We start from the raw sequence: 17,276 nt of genomic DNA on the forward strand, positions 1-17,276 counted from the left end.
AGTAGCATAAATACACCATAGTTTGTTTGTCCTTTCTCCTCTTGATGAATTCAGGACCTCCAACTGGCTGAGACACAGGCAAACACATTTGGGTTGTTTCCAGTTTGAGGCCATTATGAATAAAGCTGCTATGAACATTTGTGTACAAGATTCTTGTGGTCAGATGCATTCCACATCTTGGTAGGTGTAAGATATATGTGCACAGAATTTAAATTATATATTTTCAATCTCACAAGGCATTAACGCTTATTAGTTAAATTTGTGGTCCTTTAGATTTACCGTTGTTAACGTTCTTGATTCTTTCCTGCAACTCCAACCATTCACCATTCATCTGGACTGATCCTTCTGCTGGAGAATAAGTACCCCTCTGCTGGTAGCTAATTTTCTTGGTTGTGGTTTGTCTGAACGTCTTTGTGTCACCTTTGTTTTTGAAGGACATTTTTTCTCTGGGTATCGGTTTCTAGATGGGACTAATTTTCTTTCAGCACATTTACAATATTCTTTTACTGTCTATGGCTTCCATTTTTACTGTGAAAAAAACGTTGTCAATCTAATGGCTGCACCTTTGAGGGTACTCAATACGTTTTACTATTTTAAAGGCTTTATTTTTTATTTAATTTCCCGCACTTTCACTCCGATGGATCTAAATAGGGAATTGTTTTTCATCTTATTTGAGGTTTGTTGAACTTGAATCTGTGGCTTGATGTAGTTCACTCACTTTTTAAGTTTCTCAGCCATTATCTGTTTACATATGACTTCTATCCTATTATTTCCCTCTGTCCTGGGCTCCAAATAAAGGTGTTTCAGACTTTCTCATGCTATCCTCTATGCCTCTAACTCTCTCGTATGTTTTTCATGCCTTTTTATCCACGCTTCATTCTGGGTAATTTCTTCTGTCCTTCCTTCTGATTCATTACTTGATCCTCAGTGGAGTCTAACTTGCTGTGAAACCCATCAATTGGTTCTGAATTTTGGTTTTTGAATATTTTGGAGCTGGATTTTCTACCTACTCTTAGGTTTTCCCTAGGAATGCAGCCTTCCAGGAACCTAACCCCAAATAGTACAGTGGTTTACCAGGGTTCTCACCCTTAGGGACATTTGGACTCCAACTTTTGTCTCACTTGCCCCACACAGCCTTTTTTCCGCCACCGATGCGGACCAGCAAATGACCCCAGGGTAAAAGCAGTCCCACTGCTGGTCTCACCTCTCTATTTTCCTGTCCTTTTCTGCTCTCACACCAATAATTCCTCACTGTTTTACTAGTGCTTTGATTTTTAAAAGATTTCATCCAACATTTTAGTTGTCTTCAGCTCAGGGATTAGACACATTATTTGGTCCACTATTGCTGATGGAGGAGCTCAATTACTAAATTAGATTTCTAGTCCAGTCTTTTCTTCTGAGCTCCAGCTCCACTAATTCAAGGACCTATTGGACACCTCCACCTGGGTATCTACAGGCACCTCAAACCCCATAAACTGAAATTATTATAATCTCCCCAAAACCTGCTTCTTCAGCTTTTCAACGAATGGGTCGATGTCACCTAGACTTCAGTTATTTGTATACTGTCTTCTCTTCCTGAAGTCCAGTTGATCTAGTTACAAAACATCTCCCTATAGTCAATAATACAGTCTTATGCGTTTAGACATTTAAGAGGGTAGACCTCATGTTAAGTGTTCTTCACACGCACGCACACACACACACACACACACACACACACAAAGACACAAGGAAACTTTTGGAAGTGGTGGGTATGTTTATTACCTAGACACTGTGGTGATGGTTTCATGGGTGTGTAAATATGTCCAAACTCCTCAAATTGTATATACATTAAATATGTACAGTTTATTGTGTTATTATATCTCAATAAAACTGTTTTCTTTAAAAAAAAAAATATATATATATATATATATCCCAATCTCCTACTCCTATCTACGTCTATGGAATCTGGAGCCCCACTAACAGAAAGAACAAAGACATCTCCTCCCAGGTAATTCCAACATCTTACATCCTACATCAGGGTTGTAAACATAAACTGCAGCCAGTAATGACAATGAGTAAACAGGGTGGCTAAGAACCGTGAGAAACTAAACATCTCAAGGAGGTAAGGGGTACTTGGTTCCAGCTGACGATTCAGGGAGAGATGCAGGACCTACCTTACCAGCTCTGCAATATTCCAAGACAAGCCAGAACTCCAAATATTCATGTACCATATGCTGGCTTTTAAGCGTGGGCAACTAAATTAAATATGAATATATATGTATATATATGTATGTATATATGTATATGTGTGTGTGTGTGTGTATATATATATATGAGAATGCAAGACAAACAACACATGCCCGCCATCTGAAGTTGGTCCATGGGCTACCGTTTGCTCTAGACCATAATTATATTCAAAATTCTCCTAATATTCCATATATAGAAAACGTACTTCAGTATTCTGCTCTCTCTACACAAAATACCTTTCTCATTTTTCTACCCTTGTTTAATTATTTCTCTTTAGAGGTTTTCCTGGCTCCGATGCAGGCAAAATAATGCTCACCTGGGCCTCTATGCAATGTATCCCATCTCTCTGTTTTGGTGCTTAACGATATTACATTATGGCTATTTATCCCAAATAGAGCTCCTCAAAGGTACGACTACATATATTTCTCTCTTTTGCCCTCAGCATCTAGCTGGTGCTTAACCCGTACGAGGTCCCCTGGAACTGTTTGCAAAACCAAGGAAGTTTGGGGACCTTGGGTCCTGCCCAGGCGCAGGTTTGGAGAGGTTGGCGGCAAAATACTGTCAATGACGCCTGTTGACCGTTAGAGGGCAGACGGATTCCACAGCGGTCCCGCCCTGCGGCCCAGCGGTCAAGTGCCCCCAAAACTTCTCCCCAAATTACGCCTCTCCTGGTCATTTTCAACACCATCTCCCACCGCCACCACGAACCCCATTTTAACAATCCTTCTCAACACAAAACACGCACACAGTCACATTGCCGGAGCGGCCCTGAGGTCACACCTCTTCCCCCCTCCAGCCACCTTCAAGCTCTCCCTCCCTTGCCCACAACCATTTGGGAACTAAAGAGTTAACTTCATCCTTCCACCGGGTCCTTTTTCTCCGCGGATGCGCTCCCTGGGGCAGGCGGGGTGGGGTGGGGCGATCCTAGATGGACTGGATCCCTGGGTCCCAGGGCTCCCCTACTTGAACGTCTTTTCCAGAAACCCGTCACCCTCCTGTCCCACCCCCATGCACACACCTCCACACACTCACACCTTGTCCTGCCGAGAGATCCCAAACCAACAGTCTTTCTCTCTTCCCCCGACGGAACCAGGTGAGAAAGGACAAGATGTGGGCGCAAGACGCCCCCGGTGGCTCCCAAACTCTTCTCTTTTCAGTCCTCCTTCCCATCCCGGCGGGGGGCCCCGGTCGGCGAGGGCCGCCTCTCTGAGGGGGGCAGACACTGGGCGGCCCAGGAGCGGGGAGAGAGTCTCAGGGGGCAGCGCGCGGGCTGTGGGCAGGGGAGAGCCCGCCACTTGGGGGCAGGAAGGAAAGAGTTAAAGATCCGGGATTGGCTCTGCTGTCACCGTTTCTGGGAGGGGAAGCGGCCGGGAGGGAGGGTTCGGAGCTTGGCTCGGGTCCTCCCCAGTTCCCCCCGGGCCGCCGGAGACTTGGGCCGGCCGGACGCCGCTTCTGGCTCACTCGCTGGGGCAGCGCTCCCGCACTCGCGACGCTCACTCCCCTTTCCCTCCCTCGCGCCCTCTCCCACCTTCTCCCCGGAGCGCGAGCGAGCGCTCTCTCCTTCTCCCTCCTAACACACGCACACGCACACGTTCTCGCTCACTCGGGTCCCCTGGGCTGCCGCGCTCCCCTCCCCGCGCCCACCTGCTCCGCAGAGCCCTCGGCGCACCCCGCCCGCGCGCGCCCAGCCGGGGTCCGCCCGCCCTCCCTCCCGCTGGCCGCTGGCGCTCCGGGCCGTGACCGTCGCAGCTGGAGTGGACAGCGGGTTCCCGGGTGGGCGCCCCCGCCCCGCTCCGCCCCCCTCCCACCGGGGCGCGCCCTGAGCCCGAGCGCACGGCGGAGGCCATGGTGGGAGCGCCTGCCTGCCCCGGCGCCCGCTGAGGCCATGCCGCACCCCGGGGAGCCCACCGGCGCCCGCCGGCGCCTGCCGCTGCTTCTGCCGCCGCTGCTGTTACTGCTCCCGGGCAGCCACGCGGGCAACCTGACGGTGGCCGTGCTGCTGCCGCTGGTCAACACTTCGTATCCGTGGTCGTGGGCGCGCGTGGGCCCGGCCGTGGAACTGGCCCTGGCCGGGGTGAAGGCTCGGCCCGACTTGCTGCCGGGCTGGACGGTCCGCACGGTGCTGGGCAGCAGCGAGGACGCGCGGGGCGTCTGCTCCGACACCGCCGCGCCGCTCACCGCCGTGGATCTCAAGTTTGAGCACCAGCCGGCGGTGTTCCTGGGCCCCGGCTGCGTGTACGCCGCCGCCCCGGTCGGGCGCTTCACCGCGCACTGGCGGGTGCCGCTGCTGACGGCCGGCGCCCCGGCGCAGGGCTTCGGGGCCAAGGACGAGTACGCGCTCACCACCCGCGCCGGGCCCACCTACGCCAAGCTGGGCGACTGCGTGGCGACGCTGCACCGACGGCTGGGCTGGGAGCACCGGGCGCTCGTGCTCTACGGCTACCGGCCGGGCGACGACCAGCCCTGCTTCTTCGTCGTGGAGGGGCTGTTCTTGCGCCTCCGCAGCCACCTCAACATCACGGTGGAACACATGGAGTTCGCCGAGAGCGACCTCGACCACTACGCCAAGCTGCTGCAGACCGTGCAGCGCAAGGGCCGAGGTGACAGCGCCCCCGGGGCCGCCGCTTCGCCCCAGCGCCTCCAACCCTCTCTTCTCCCGCCTGCCGCCTCCTCCTCCTCCTCGCGGCTCCTCACTCGGGTCTCAGCCTCCTCGGCCCGTTCCACCTCTGAGTGGCTGTTTCCCTCTCTTTCTCCAGTGCCCTCTTCTCGTTCCCACGCTCCTGTCTCTCTTCACCTCCCCTACTGTCCCACCTCCTGCCCACCGGTTCTTCCGGAGTTAACGGGAGCGGGGGAATGCCTGCTGCCACCCTGGCACTTAGTAGGTCCCGGCTTAGTTCCCGTCCCTTTTTTCTCGCCCACTTTCTGTCTCTTCCCAACGGCCTCCTCCCCTCCTCCATCTCTTCCTCCCCTTACTCCCACACACCCGCTTCTCCGCAGTCCCCTCTCCAGCTGGCCCTCCTCTCCCTCCTCCACCCCTCCCGACCCCACCATCCCCACCTTCGGCTCTGCTGTTCCCACTGTCCCGATCTCTGCTCCTTCTCGCCTCCCACCTCCGCCTCCCACCCATCGCCATCTTTCTCCTGCCACAGCCTGGACTGAGGCAGAAGTTCCACTGAACTACCCCAGGGTCTCAGGACGTCCCCCTGGAAGCCCCAGCTTCTCTACCGGAAGAGTCCCCCTGCCCCGGGGCCCTAGGCGGCTGTCTGACTGCCCTCTTCCTCCCCAGTTATCTACGTCTGCAGCTCCCCAGATGCCTTCAGAACCCTGATGCTCATGGCGGTGGAAGCCGGCCTGAGGGGGGGCGACTACGTTTTCTTCCACCTGGACCTCTTCGGGCAAAGCCTGCGAGGTGCACATGGCCGTGACCCCCACAGGCCTTGGGAGAGAGGGGATGGGCAGGATGTCAGAGCCCACCAGGCCTTTCAGGTGAGTGTCCAGGTGGGAAGCGAGGCTGTGGGTCTCCCGGCTGGTGGCACGTAGTGTCAGGGCAGTGGGTGCCTCAGTGTCTAAAAGGATCCCAAAAAAAGAGGTTCTTGACGCTCCAGGGAGTTGGATGACGAAGGGCAGGGGCCCGGGGACTCAGAGCCAGGAGGCGGAAAAGAGTTGGGAATGGCCTTGAGGTGGAAGGAGGTGCAAGTCCCGCAGACTGACAGGACTCGGGGCAGCCGTCCCATTGGATTTCCTGCTTTAGGGCAGGCGTCACCTCACGGGGCGGGCGTAGGGTCCAGTGTGACCTTGAGCTAAGCCGAGATGCAGCTCTGGGAGGTGGGTCCTGGGAGAACAGGTCAGCCCCCAGCTCACCCGTCCCCACTGACCCCTTCCTCAGGCTGCCAAAATCATTACGTATAAAGAGCCAGACAATCCTGAGTACGTGCACTTCCTGCAGCAGCTAAAGCATGTGGCCCGGGAGCAGTTTAACTTCACCGTGGAGGACGGCCTGGTAGGAGGGAGTTCTGGGACCCTGCAGTGGACCTCCAGCCCCTTCTCCATGGCCCTCTGCCATCCCAGTACTCCCAGGGTTCCCTTCCCATTGTTTCCCTACCTCTCCTGATAATGGGGGGGGGGGGTGGTTCACAAGTTATTCAACCTCTGAATCTCACGTCCTCATCAGTAAAATGGGGGTGCTTTGTCCTGTCTACCTGCCTCACGCCATTCAGAAGCGGTGGCAAAGGCGGAGGCATCTCATTAGGAGCAAAATCCATCAGGCAGTTTCTCCCATCCTCTTCCTCCCGGCTTCCAGCACCGCCATTCCCTTCCCCACGGCGCCCACTCTGTGCCCGTCACGTGTCCCACCCCAGCCAGGCTCTGTTCGCCCTGCAGGAGAACATCATCCCAGCATCCTTCCACGACGGGCTCCTGCTCTATATCCACGCAGTGACGGAGACTCTGGCACATGGGGGAACGGTCACCGATGGGGACGGAATCACACAGCGGATGTGGAACCGGAGCTTCCAAGGTCAGGGCCTAGAGGTGACAAGAATGGGCCGCCTGGGGATGCCCCAAGCAGGAGGCCATGAGGAGCCTCTTGTCCTGGCGCACAGGACTCGCCCACGGCCCACGCCAGTCCTTTCCTCTCTTCTACAAGGAACCACCACGGCTTCCCTTAGGCCCTCCTGCCCTCCCTTCTCCCGAGCTCCCTCGAGAAGTCCTTGGAAGTGTCCAACCCCCATCGTTCCTGCTGCTGAAGTGTCTGTCCCTTTTATTATCATTCCATATGGAATGGGCAAGGCAGCCAGGATCAAGGGATGGAGATGAGCTGGGGGGTTGTCCCTGAACTTCCTTCCACTCCCTCAAAACACAGCCACCTTCCTCCATGCCTCCAGGTGTGACAGGATACCTGAAAATAGACAGCAATGGAGACCGGGAGACCGACTTCTCCCTCTGGGATATGGACCCGGGGACTGCCACCTTCAGGGTAAGGCTGTGCCCCAGAAGGCAGTGCTCCCCCACAGCCTGGGCCTCTGTCTGTTCTGTGCTCACCCTATTGTGCTTGGTCACTTATCTTACGGAGACCCCTGGATAAAAGAGACCCACTCCTGTCTGGGGGACCAACCAGACGATAGGGTCTAACAGGCAGTATCCTTAGGGAACCCCATGACTGAGGAAAGCACAGCTCAGCCTCAGGCAGTCCTAAGTGTCTCCTAAGGTAGGCAGGACGCATCCCAGCAGAGACAGGGCAACCGAGAGCCGAGATGGACGCACATTGTGCGTCTAAGTGCAATCACGAACAGGAAGCAGCTGAGCACAGGCGCCAAGGAGCAGGTGATCCAGGGAAGGCTTCCTGGAGGAGGGGTATTAGGCCCCGGGAATGTGGACGGAGAACACTGCCTTTTCCTGTTTTCTATCCACTTCAGCCTAAGAGTATACACTCCCTGAGGGCAGGGCTGGGTTCTATATGGAGTTTTCTCCATGTGGACTTTTTTTCCCCTTGAGGAGTTTTCAAGTTTTCCCACTCTGATGACATGGGGCACGGGTGTGGGGTCTGTACCCACTCACAGCAGGGGCTTGGTGAATAGTTGACAGCCCACATGTCGGCCCTGGAAGCAGAGACGGGTAGGTGGGACAGGTAGGAGGCAGGACTGCTCCACTGGACAGGAGGCCCCCCCCCAACAGGCCTTGCCTGCCCACCACTGCTGCCCTCCTCCCACAGGTCGTTCTGAACTACAATGGGGCTTCTCAAGAGCTGGAGGCTGTGTCAGGGCGGACACTGAACTGGCCCCTGGGGTACCCGCCTCCTGACATCCCCAAATGCGGCTTTGACAACGAGCATCCAGACTGCAACCAAGGTGCCTGCCCCCTGCCGTCCAGGCCTCCATCCCGCCGTGGGGCGTCAGATGGGTTCTCCTGTCCCATACTGAGAATCTTCCAGAGAGACTCCCTCCTCCTGCCCTTGTCTTCCCTTTGTCCATCATCCTAGTTCGCTGGTTGACTGTGAGAAGGTTCTTCCTCCTGCTGTCTAACCAAAATGTCTCTTGCTGCAACTCGAACTCTCTCCCACAGCCCACTTTTCCGTCCTCGAGGCCCTGGCTTTGGTGGGCAGCGTCTCCCTGCTCAGCGTCCTCACTGTCTCCATCTTCATCTACAGGTGAGCCTTCGGGTGAGGGTGAGTGAGGCTGGGACACCTGGAGAACCAACAGCAGGGAAGGGAAAAGGGGGGAGGGGACAGCTGAGGCAAGGCCAAGGGAGATGGGGGAAAGAGCCTCAAAACCTTAGGAACCAGGGAAGGGAGGAGGAGGAAACGGGGCGTGGGGACCAGAGAAGGAGCAGCGCGCTTGGGGGAGTAGCATCACGGGGTGTGGATTGTGGCACTGGGCTGGCTCATCCTCCCTTCCTACTTCTGCCAACTGAGTGGGAGCAATGGTTCATTCAAAGCCTTTGGGACTGGGCCCGTTAGCTGAGCAGGATGGTGAGCCCTCCAGGGAGATAAAGAAGCCTGTTCCTGCCTTCCAGTGGAGCTGAAACGAAAGTGCAGAAGTTACCGCCACAGGGAAGGAAGGAGGGAGGGGAGAAAAATCAGGGCTGGTCGAGTGTAGACTACGTGCAGGCACCTCCACACACAGCAGTTCTTTTCTTATAAGTGTATTCTTATAACAATGCTTTAAAATAAATACCGAGGTCCCCAGTTTCCAAATGAGGACATTGGACATGAAGACATGAGACTCAGAGAAATGAAGTAACTACCCCAAGGTCCCAGGGAGGCAGGATTTCCCCCAAGCCACCTGACTCTCAGCGCAGGGGACAGTCCCCCATCTGCAGTGGGGCTGTCTCAGCACAAGCAGTGGTCCCAGGGTTCCGAGAAGGGGCTGCGGGCACAGCTCCCCTGGCCTGGTCAGGGGCTCAGACCCGCTCAGACGTAGGTTTCATGCCCCAGGAAGATGCAGCTGGAGAAGGAACTGGCCTCGGAGCTGTGGCGGGTGCGTTGGGAGGACTTGCAGCCTACCAGCCTGGAGAGACACCTGCGGAGTGCGGGCAGCCGGCTGACCTTGAGTGGGGTAAGGACACTGGTGTTGGGGGGAATAGGGGAGAGCTGGGGACGGGGGAGGGGGCAGTGCCTGCCCGGGAGGGCTGAGAGCAGGGAGCAGGGTTCTAGTCCCAGCTCTGCCTTCACTTGCTGCATGACCTTGGGAGAGTCACAGCCCTTCTCTGAGCCGACCTCAGATAATGGGTACATCTACAGGGCCTCCCTTGGGGCTTTTTCAAAGGTTGAAGACAGTATATGAGAAAATACATTTAAAATAACAACAAAAAGTAAATGAGAGGGTTTCATGGTGTGGAATGAAAGGCAGGATGACAGAGAAGGCAGGTAGTGAGGACCAGAGCTCAGGCCAGCAGGAGGGAGAGCTGGGCTCACATGGGGCCCCTGGCTGACCGTCCCTCCTGCTCTCCTTCAGAGAGGCTCCAATTATGGCTCCCTGCTCACCACGGAGGGCCAGTTCCAGGTCTTCGCCAAGACAGCGTATTATAAGGTGGGCATGGGGACCTGGGCAGGTGTGTTCTGACAGGACTGGAGAGGATCCGGGAGTCGGGGGTGGGGGGTCAGGAGCAGCTGGAGGCCCCTGGGCACTGGGCCATCTCCTCACAGTGACCGGCTCCATTCCTTGTCCAGGGCAACCTCGTGGCTGTGAAACGTGTGAACCGTAAACGCATTGAGCTGACAAGAAAAGTCCTCTTTGAACTGAAGCATGTAATGTGGGGGACTGAGGCAGTGGCCTGCCGAGGGGACCTGGGACACAGAGGGTTGGCCACCAGCACTGGTCACCCTGGGATGGGCCCTTGCATATTGTGGGTGGGAGGAGGGGCGCACAGGTGAGGGAGGGAGGGCTGGAGATATATCCTGCAGGACGGTCCTCCAGGGTCCATCCTCGATGCCCCCGGCGATGGAGGGCTTAGGAGGCAGACGGAGCAGGGAACAATTCTGGGGGAAGGTGGGCTAAAGGGCGTGGGTGGGAATCACCAGGAAAGGTCCCAGAATGCTGTGGAGAATGACTAGGGAATAAGGAGAGTGCGGGGGTCCTGGAGGGAGGGGGACCACTCGGTGGGTAGGGAGGTCTCTGCCGGGCTCCTGACGCTGGCTCCCACCTGCAGATGCGGGATGTGCAGAATGAACACCTGACCAGGTTTGTGGGTGCCTGCACCGATCCCCCCAACATCTGTATCCTCACAGAGTACTGTCCCCGTGGGAGCCTGCAGGTGAGGGGACAAAGGGGTGTGAGGAAACCTGCCTGGGTCTAGCCCTGACTCTGACCCTGCCTGGCTGTCTGACCCAGGCAAGCCTCTCCCTCTTCCTGACCTTTGTTTGGCCTGTGTGGGGGGAGCGCAGTGGCTTTAGAGTAAATCCAAAGCTTTGTCCTGGTCTGCCGGTTTCTGGCAGTAGGACCCCTGCACTCCTCCTCGGGGGACTGCAGGGCACATGTCTGACTCTCAGCGCCCAGCAGGACATTCTGGAGAATGAAAGCATCACTCTGGACTGGATGTTCCGGTATTCCCTAACCAATGACATCGTCAAGGTATGTCCAGGAGAGCCGTGCGTGTGGCGGAGGCGTGCTTCTCCTCCGGCCGGAATCGGAGGGACCTCTCATGGCCAACCCCCTGACTCCCACACCCCCAGGGTATGCTGTTTCTACACAACGGGGCCATTTGCTCCCATGGGAACCTCAAGTCATCCAACTGCGTGGTAGATGGGCGCTTCGTACTCAAGATCACCGACTACGGGCTGGAGAGCTTCAGGAACCCTGAGCCAGAGCAAGGACACACCCTCTATGCCAGTGAGCCCAGACCCACTCTGCCCCCAACCCTGCCCCCAGCCCAGCCCAGCCGGGAGACCAATCCATGCCTGGCCTCTGCGGGCTTGGGAGCACCTTTCCTGACTCAGTTTATTCATCAGTAGAATGGGGACGCAGACGAAGGGGTCTCCAGGCCTCTTGCAGCTCTAGCACTCAGTGTGGTTGTCTCCAGTTCTGTGCCCGTCACATCTTCTAGCCACATCCTTGTATCCCTTTAGCTCTGGGGCCTTCACCCTGTGACTCCTGACCTCTGACCCGCAGAAAAGCTGTGGACAGCCCCTGAGCTCCTTCGGATGGCCTCGCCCCCTGCCCGGGGCTCCCAGGCTGGTGACGTGTACAGCTTTGGGATCATCCTTCAGGAGATTGCCCTGAGGTGTGGCGTCTTCCACGTGGAAGGTTTGGACCTCAGCCCCAAAGGTGAGAGGGCCACGTTGTCCCCTAGCCGCACCACAGTCTCAACTAACCGCAGCCCCAGAGAGTGGGACCCATGGAAATGCCACACCTTCCTTGTGGGAAGCTCAGCCACCACCCAGGGCTCCATTGCCACCAGGGGTCCTGACACGTGACTGGCCCAGTTCCCTGCAGGGCCCGCCTGCCCCGGGCTGGTCCTGGGCTGCCCACACTGGCTCTCAGCCCCTCTCCCCACCCCACAGAGATCATCGAGCGCGTGACTCGGGGTGAGCAGCCCCCCTTCCGGCCCTCCATGGCCTTGCAGAGCCACCTGGAGGACCTGGGCCACCTGATGCAGTGGTGCTGGGCTGAGGACCCGCAGGAGCGGCCGCCCTTCCAGCAGATCCGCCTGGTGCTGCGCAAGTTTAACAGGTCACTGGAGCCCCCCCCAGCCACCTCTGCCCCTCCACCACCGCATGCCCCCCCTTAAGTCTCATGTGGCAGTGGCAGAGGGAGCCACTGACAGTCCCCCTTACACAGCCTACTGCAGCCACCAGGCTCACAGTCCCCTTTGGGAATAGCATGCCACCCAGATGTCCCCGCAGCCCCTACATCGCATAACCCTCTCCTCCACCAACCCTGCCACCCCACACCCCTCCTGCCCAGCCCCCCACGACTTCAGTGGTGTGCAGTCACTGGGGCCTCCTCCCCTCCCGCCTCTCTGCCTCCCACAGGGGCTCCCCCTCTTTGCGCTCCCACCCCATGTGTCCCCCTGAGGCCCAGGGCCCCCACAACCCCGCCAGCCTCCCTCCGCTGTGCTCAGTTGATCCCTGTCCCTTTGAGCCTCCCCCTAACTCACCATGTTCAACCAAGTTGAACCAAATGACCAGTATGCTGGAAGCTTCGGGCTTCACACTGATGTCTCAGAGGCGAACCCAACTTTCCTGCTACCCTTTCCCCTGCCACCCCACCCTGCTGTGCCCCCAACACGACCTTCTCTAGGGTCCCCAGGGCAGCTGGGGGGGCTGACCTTCCACCGGGGTGCGTGGGGTGCGCTGCTCGTCTCACCCCCCCCTCCGCCTCCCCCCCAGGGAGAACAGCAGCAACATCCTGGACAACCTGCTGTCGCGCATGGAGCAGTACGCCAACAACCTGGAAGAGCTGGTGGAGGAGCGCACCCAGGCTTACCTGGAGGAGAAGCGCAAGGCCGAGGCCCTGCTCTACCAGATTCTGCCTCAGTGAGTGCGGCTGCCCCTGCCCGGCCTGCCTCATGCCCCCTGCGGGCCCCACCTCACCCTCTGACCCCTGACCCCTCAGCTCAGTGGCTGAGCAGCTGAAGCGCGGGGAGACGGTCCAGGCCGAAGCCTTTGACAGTGTTACTATCTACTTCAGTGACATTGTGGGCTTCACAGCCCTGTCGGCGGAGAGCACGCCCATGCAGGTGAGTCAGGGCGCGGCCGCAGGTGAAGATCAGGCAGGTGTGCTCGGCTTAGCATCGCCACTTTTCCCACCCAAGCCCAGGGGGGGTCCCTGACTCCCTGCCCCTTTGGCTCTCTTCCCTTCCAGGTGGTGACCCTACTCAATGACCTGTACACTTGCTTTGACGCTGTTATAGACAATTTCGACGTGTACAAGGTGAGGATGGGAATGGGGATGAAACGGGACAGACAGACTCCAGGACAGGGTCAGACAAAGGTGCAGGGCAGAATGACATAGAATCTTTAGGAAAGGAGGCCAAGGGACAGGGACAGAAACCGTGTCAAGGGAGACCGAGCAGGCAGAGAAACCGCGCAGGGGATGGGAGGTGAGGAGAGACAGCGGCAGGCGGGTGGGGGGACAGAATGACAGTGCACAGGTGTTGGGGGCGGTACAGGGAACACAGTTCCAGCTCTCGCCGCCCTCGCAGGTGGAGACGATCGGCGACGCCTACATGGTGGTGTCGGGGCTCCCCGTGCGGAACGGGCGGCTGCACGCCCGCGAGGTGGCCCGCATGGCCCTGGCGCTGCTGGACGCGGTGCGCTCGTTCCGCATCCGCCACCGGCCGCAGGAGCAGCTGCGCCTGCGCGTTGGCATCCACACAGGTGCGGCGCCGACGGCGCGGGGAGGGGCTCGGGAAGGCTGGAGCTGGGGGGCGGAGGCTCGGTGCCTCCCACCGGCCTCAGGTCCCACCTCCCGCCTCTCCTGGAGGGTCCTAGTCCCGCCCTGCGGCCACCCTCCATCCTTCCACCTGCCTCCGTTAGTACCGTCCCACCCCTCGCTGACGGGCTTCCGCCCCTCCAGGACCTGTGTGTGCCGGTGTGGTAGGGCTGAAGATGCCCCGTTACTGTCTCTTTGGGGACACAGTCAACACCGCCTCGAGAATGGAGTCTAATGGGGAAGGTATGGTGGCCGCTCCCTAGACGGCATGGGAGGGCACGGTAGCCGGAGCCCAAAGCTCCCAAAGCCCCTTTGTGTCTGTCCAGCCCCTGTCCCAGCTCCTAGCCCTCTCCCCTCCCAGGCTCCTGCTCCTAAGCGTTCAACCTTGGCAGATCACCTTGAATCTAATCATTCACTCAGACCCTAGCTGCCTTCTCTTGACAAATGTTTGCAAAGTCTTCCCAAGCCAATGTTCACCAGTTCCCAGCAGGAAGTCCACTTTTTGGGCCCCTGTGCTCCTCTTGGCTGTGGAAAGAGGGCTCAGAGCAGCCCCCTTGGGCGTGACTCTCAGCTCTATGGCTGACCCAGCTGGGTGTCAATTTGCTGCACCTCCCTGAGCCTCACCTGTAAAAGGGAAACAAACAAAGTGTCTATCTCACTACTGTGAGAAAGCCAAATAATATGAGGAGCACATACTTTTCATTCAAGTTGTCTGCGCCTCTGTCGTGTATCTGCAAAGTGGTGCCTGTCTCAGGTTGTGAAAAACCTAGCACAGCCCCTGGCACACAGTAGGGACTTAAACACTTGCTCCCACCTCTTCCCTTGGCCTTGCTTCCTGTTGATCTCCCGCCCTTCTGCTGTGTTCAACACAATTCAATCCAGTAAACATTTATTGAGCTACTACCAAAAGCCAGGCCCTGGGGCACAAAAGCATCCTAGACCCACAGTTAGCTGAGCGGCCATGCAAGCCTCATGGCGGGAGAAGGGCTCTGGTTCAGCAGATTCCCTGGGCACTGTTTGGGGCCATCGGGGTAGGAGAAAACCCCTCACTGAGGTCCAGTCCTCAAGGAGCACGTTCTCAGAAGTGGTTCAATGACAGAGCAAGGCCACTGTGCTGCAGACCCCAGGAGTGGTGGGGACGAGGAGAGGGAGGTCAGTGGAGGGGTGTGGGGCCACCTGGTCAGGAATCAAGGGGACTGGGTCCAAGATCCGCAGCCTGGGCAGATCTCCCCCCCACCGCCCCGCTCCCAAGGCCAGAAAATGAGGGCAGTGAGTTAAGTTACAGTGACAGCCACCACTGATGGAATGCTTTCCGCGTGCCAGACTGAGATGGGCACTGTCGCTATCAGCATTCTACAGACTAGAAAAACCAGGCACAGAGAGGGTACGTGACTGCCCTACGCCCGTGTCCAAGCTGGGGTTCGTACTAGGCAGAGCAGGATCCAGTCTGAGCCCCTCACCACTATGCCACACTGTCTGTCTAGAGCCTGGTGACACGCTCTCAAATGCTGTCCAACAGAACTTCCCGCAGTGATGGGAGTATCTGGTCATCTGTGCTGTCCAGTGTGGTAGCCTCTGTCACAGGAGGCTATTGATCGCTTGCAATATGGTCGTGTCACTGAGGCACCAGATTTTTAACTGTACTTAGTTTGAATTCATGTAAGTTGAAATAGCTCTACCAGGATGGAGGGCACAGCTTTCGAGCTCTAAGGGAGGGGCTAGTATGGTCAAATACCATGTGGAGGGGGTTGGACTCTGAATTAGGAGGCTTCCTGGGCCAAAAGGAAGAAGGGAGAGCATTTTTCTACCCCCCCAGTCCCAGATTTCCCCTGCTCCCTTCTCTTCCTTTCTTCCCTCACCTTCCTTTCTTCTTCCCTATCCTACTCAGCCCTGAAGATCCACTTGTCTTCTGAGACCAAGGCCGTCCTGGAAGAGTTTGGTGAATTCGAGCTGGAGCTTCGAGGGGATGTAGAAATGAAGGTACAGAAGGAAGCCCCTGCCCTCACCACCTAGGGGCTCCAGAGGGGGTTACCTTCCCCCCGGCCCCTCCTCAAGCAGCCAACCCCAATCCCATCATTTGGGAAAGGGGGCGTCCTGCTCCCATCCCAACTTCCTCTTCTTTTCCTTCCAGGGCAAAGGCAGAGTTCGCACCTACTGGCTCCTGGGGGAGCGGGACAACAGCACCTGAAGCTGACCGCGTCCCCTCCTGGCCTCCCGCACCTCTCTTCCCTGTGCCAGAGGTGCCAGAGAGGTGCCAGGCCTCCGCCTCACCCCCAGCAGCCCCCCATTGCCAAAGATTCGGGGAAGTGGTTTGAGCAGGTCAGGTGGGCTGACCTCAGTGGACACACCACCTGTTACCTCTGAAAGAGGCCTGGGGTGGGGGAGACGAGGCACGCAGGACTGGGGCACACGTGTAGGCCCACGAACCCGCTGTCTGCCCTGACTCGGCCCGACTGGGGTGTGGAGGCCTGGATCCTCTTGCCGCTCCCTGGACCCTCCTCCCTCAGCCCTGCTATACTGTGACTTTATGGGGAGGGGGACCAACCACCTTAGGGGGAATAGGAAAGGGGAGTAGAGGTGAATCTGGGGGGGAGGGAGTCCACATCTGGCTTGGCCCCCATGGGCACAACACCCCCCTATGTCCCCCCACCCAACACTGGATACAGTGCTCATGGGAGAGGGTGCCCTGGAGGGGCCGCAGGCCTGTATGCCTTGCATCTCCTGTGAACGGAGATCATTAAAATCTTTATTCCAGTGACAGTGTCTCTTCTGGAGGGAGAGAGGGTTGCCAGGAGATACAGCCATGGTGTCCACCCTCTACGTCAGATAAGACGGTTTCTCAAGCTGAGAAAGCGGTACCTGAAAAGGCTGCAATTCCCATTCAACCCCAGGACCCAGTGCCACAGCCTAGGAGTCACCCCAGCAGCGCCGGCACTTTTGGGCTAAGGACCCATTTCCACCCTTAAGAGCTAACTGAGGGCCCCAAAGAGCTTTTGTTTATGGGTTGTATCTATCGACACAGACCACATTACAAATTAAAACAAGCCCGATTAACTCATTTAAAGTAACTATTGATATAATAAACCTATCACGTGTACATAACCTTTTCCTGCTTTATCAAGGATATTCTTAAGAGAAACTGGCTTTTTTTTTTGACTGCCAGTCTGTGGTAGTGAAGATTACAGTGACTAGTCTGGTCTGCTGCCTTGATTTATGTTAAGATACCAGCAGTTTTACCCCCATTGCTTTCGTACCCTCAGTGCAAATAAGGCAAATCACGTATTAGTAGGAGGATGAAAAGCGTTTTGATCTCACCCATCCTGAGAGGGTCTTGGGGACCCCCAGGGTCTGTGGCCCCACTTTGAGGACGGCTGTATTACCCAATGCCTGGCATACAACAGGAAGGGAGTGTGGACCGAATGGAGAGTTCTGGCACCTCCCATCCCAGGAGGTCTGGGAGCCAAGAAGGCAGAATGAGGGTGGGAACATATGGATCCCTTTTCACCTCAGTTGAAATTTGGGGATTGTCCGCACACCCCTCCATTCCCATGCCAGTGGGGACAAATGGGAGTGATCTTTGCAAAATGACTCTCAGCCAGCCGGGCAAAGGGCCCTCCTGTCCCTGCTCCAGCGGCCCACCCCACCCCCTTCCTGAGCAGGCAGGCAGGAATGCAGAGGGGG

The 17,276-nt window shown here is 57.2% G+C and overlaps 1 protein-coding gene across 2 annotated transcripts; it reads left to right on the top strand.

Annotated features, from left to right (window-relative positions):
- Positions 1–3,264: 3,264 nt before the first annotated feature.
- On the top strand, positions 3,265–16,682 carry NPR1 (natriuretic peptide receptor 1). 2 transcript variants are annotated; one of them, XM_033094073.1, is made up of 22 exons: positions 3,265–4,826; positions 5,513–5,712; positions 6,113–6,226; positions 6,607–6,742; positions 7,110–7,201; positions 7,937–8,072; positions 8,287–8,371; positions 9,158–9,278; positions 9,678–9,752; positions 9,893–9,970; positions 10,372–10,476; positions 10,719–10,793; positions 10,895–11,051; positions 11,331–11,486; positions 11,723–11,891; positions 12,551–12,697; positions 12,777–12,900; positions 13,026–13,094; positions 13,366–13,540; positions 13,740–13,838; positions 15,484–15,575; positions 15,727–16,682. In XM_033094073.1, the coding sequence occupies exons 1-22, from the start codon at positions 4,112–4,114 to the stop codon at positions 15,781–15,783; spliced, it is 3,177 nt and encodes a 1,058-aa protein (XP_032949964.1). In that variant the 5' UTR covers positions 3,265–4,111; the 3' UTR covers positions 15,784–16,682. The 2 variants fall into 2 exon arrangements, with proteins under 2 accessions (XP_032949964.1, XP_032949963.1); XM_033094072.1 differs by having other exon boundaries at positions 3,475–4,826; positions 10,722–10,793.
- Positions 16,683–17,276: the final 594 nt, after the last annotated feature.

The sequence above is a fragment of the Rhinolophus ferrumequinum genome, chromosome 22, assembly GCF_004115265.2.
Source record: "Rhinolophus ferrumequinum isolate MPI-CBG mRhiFer1 chromosome 22, mRhiFer1_v1.p, whole genome shotgun sequence".
Classification (NCBI taxonomy): Eukaryota; Metazoa; Chordata; class Mammalia; order Chiroptera; family Rhinolophidae; genus Rhinolophus; species Rhinolophus ferrumequinum.

Excerpts from the sequence above, each read along its gene's own strand:
- NPR1 (XM_033094073.1), top strand. The coding sequence starts at position 4,112 with ATGCCGCACCCCGGGGAGCCCACCGGCGCCCGCCGGCGCCTGCCGCTG. Across the intron at positions 7,202-7,936 it reads CGGGGACTGCCACCTTCAGG|GTCGTTCTGAACTACAATGG; the intron begins GTAAGGCTGTGC and ends CTCCTCCCACAG. Across the intron at positions 9,279-9,677 it reads GCCGGCTGACCTTGAGTGGG|AGAGGCTCCAATTATGGCTC; the intron begins GTAAGGACACTG and ends GCTCTCCTTCAG.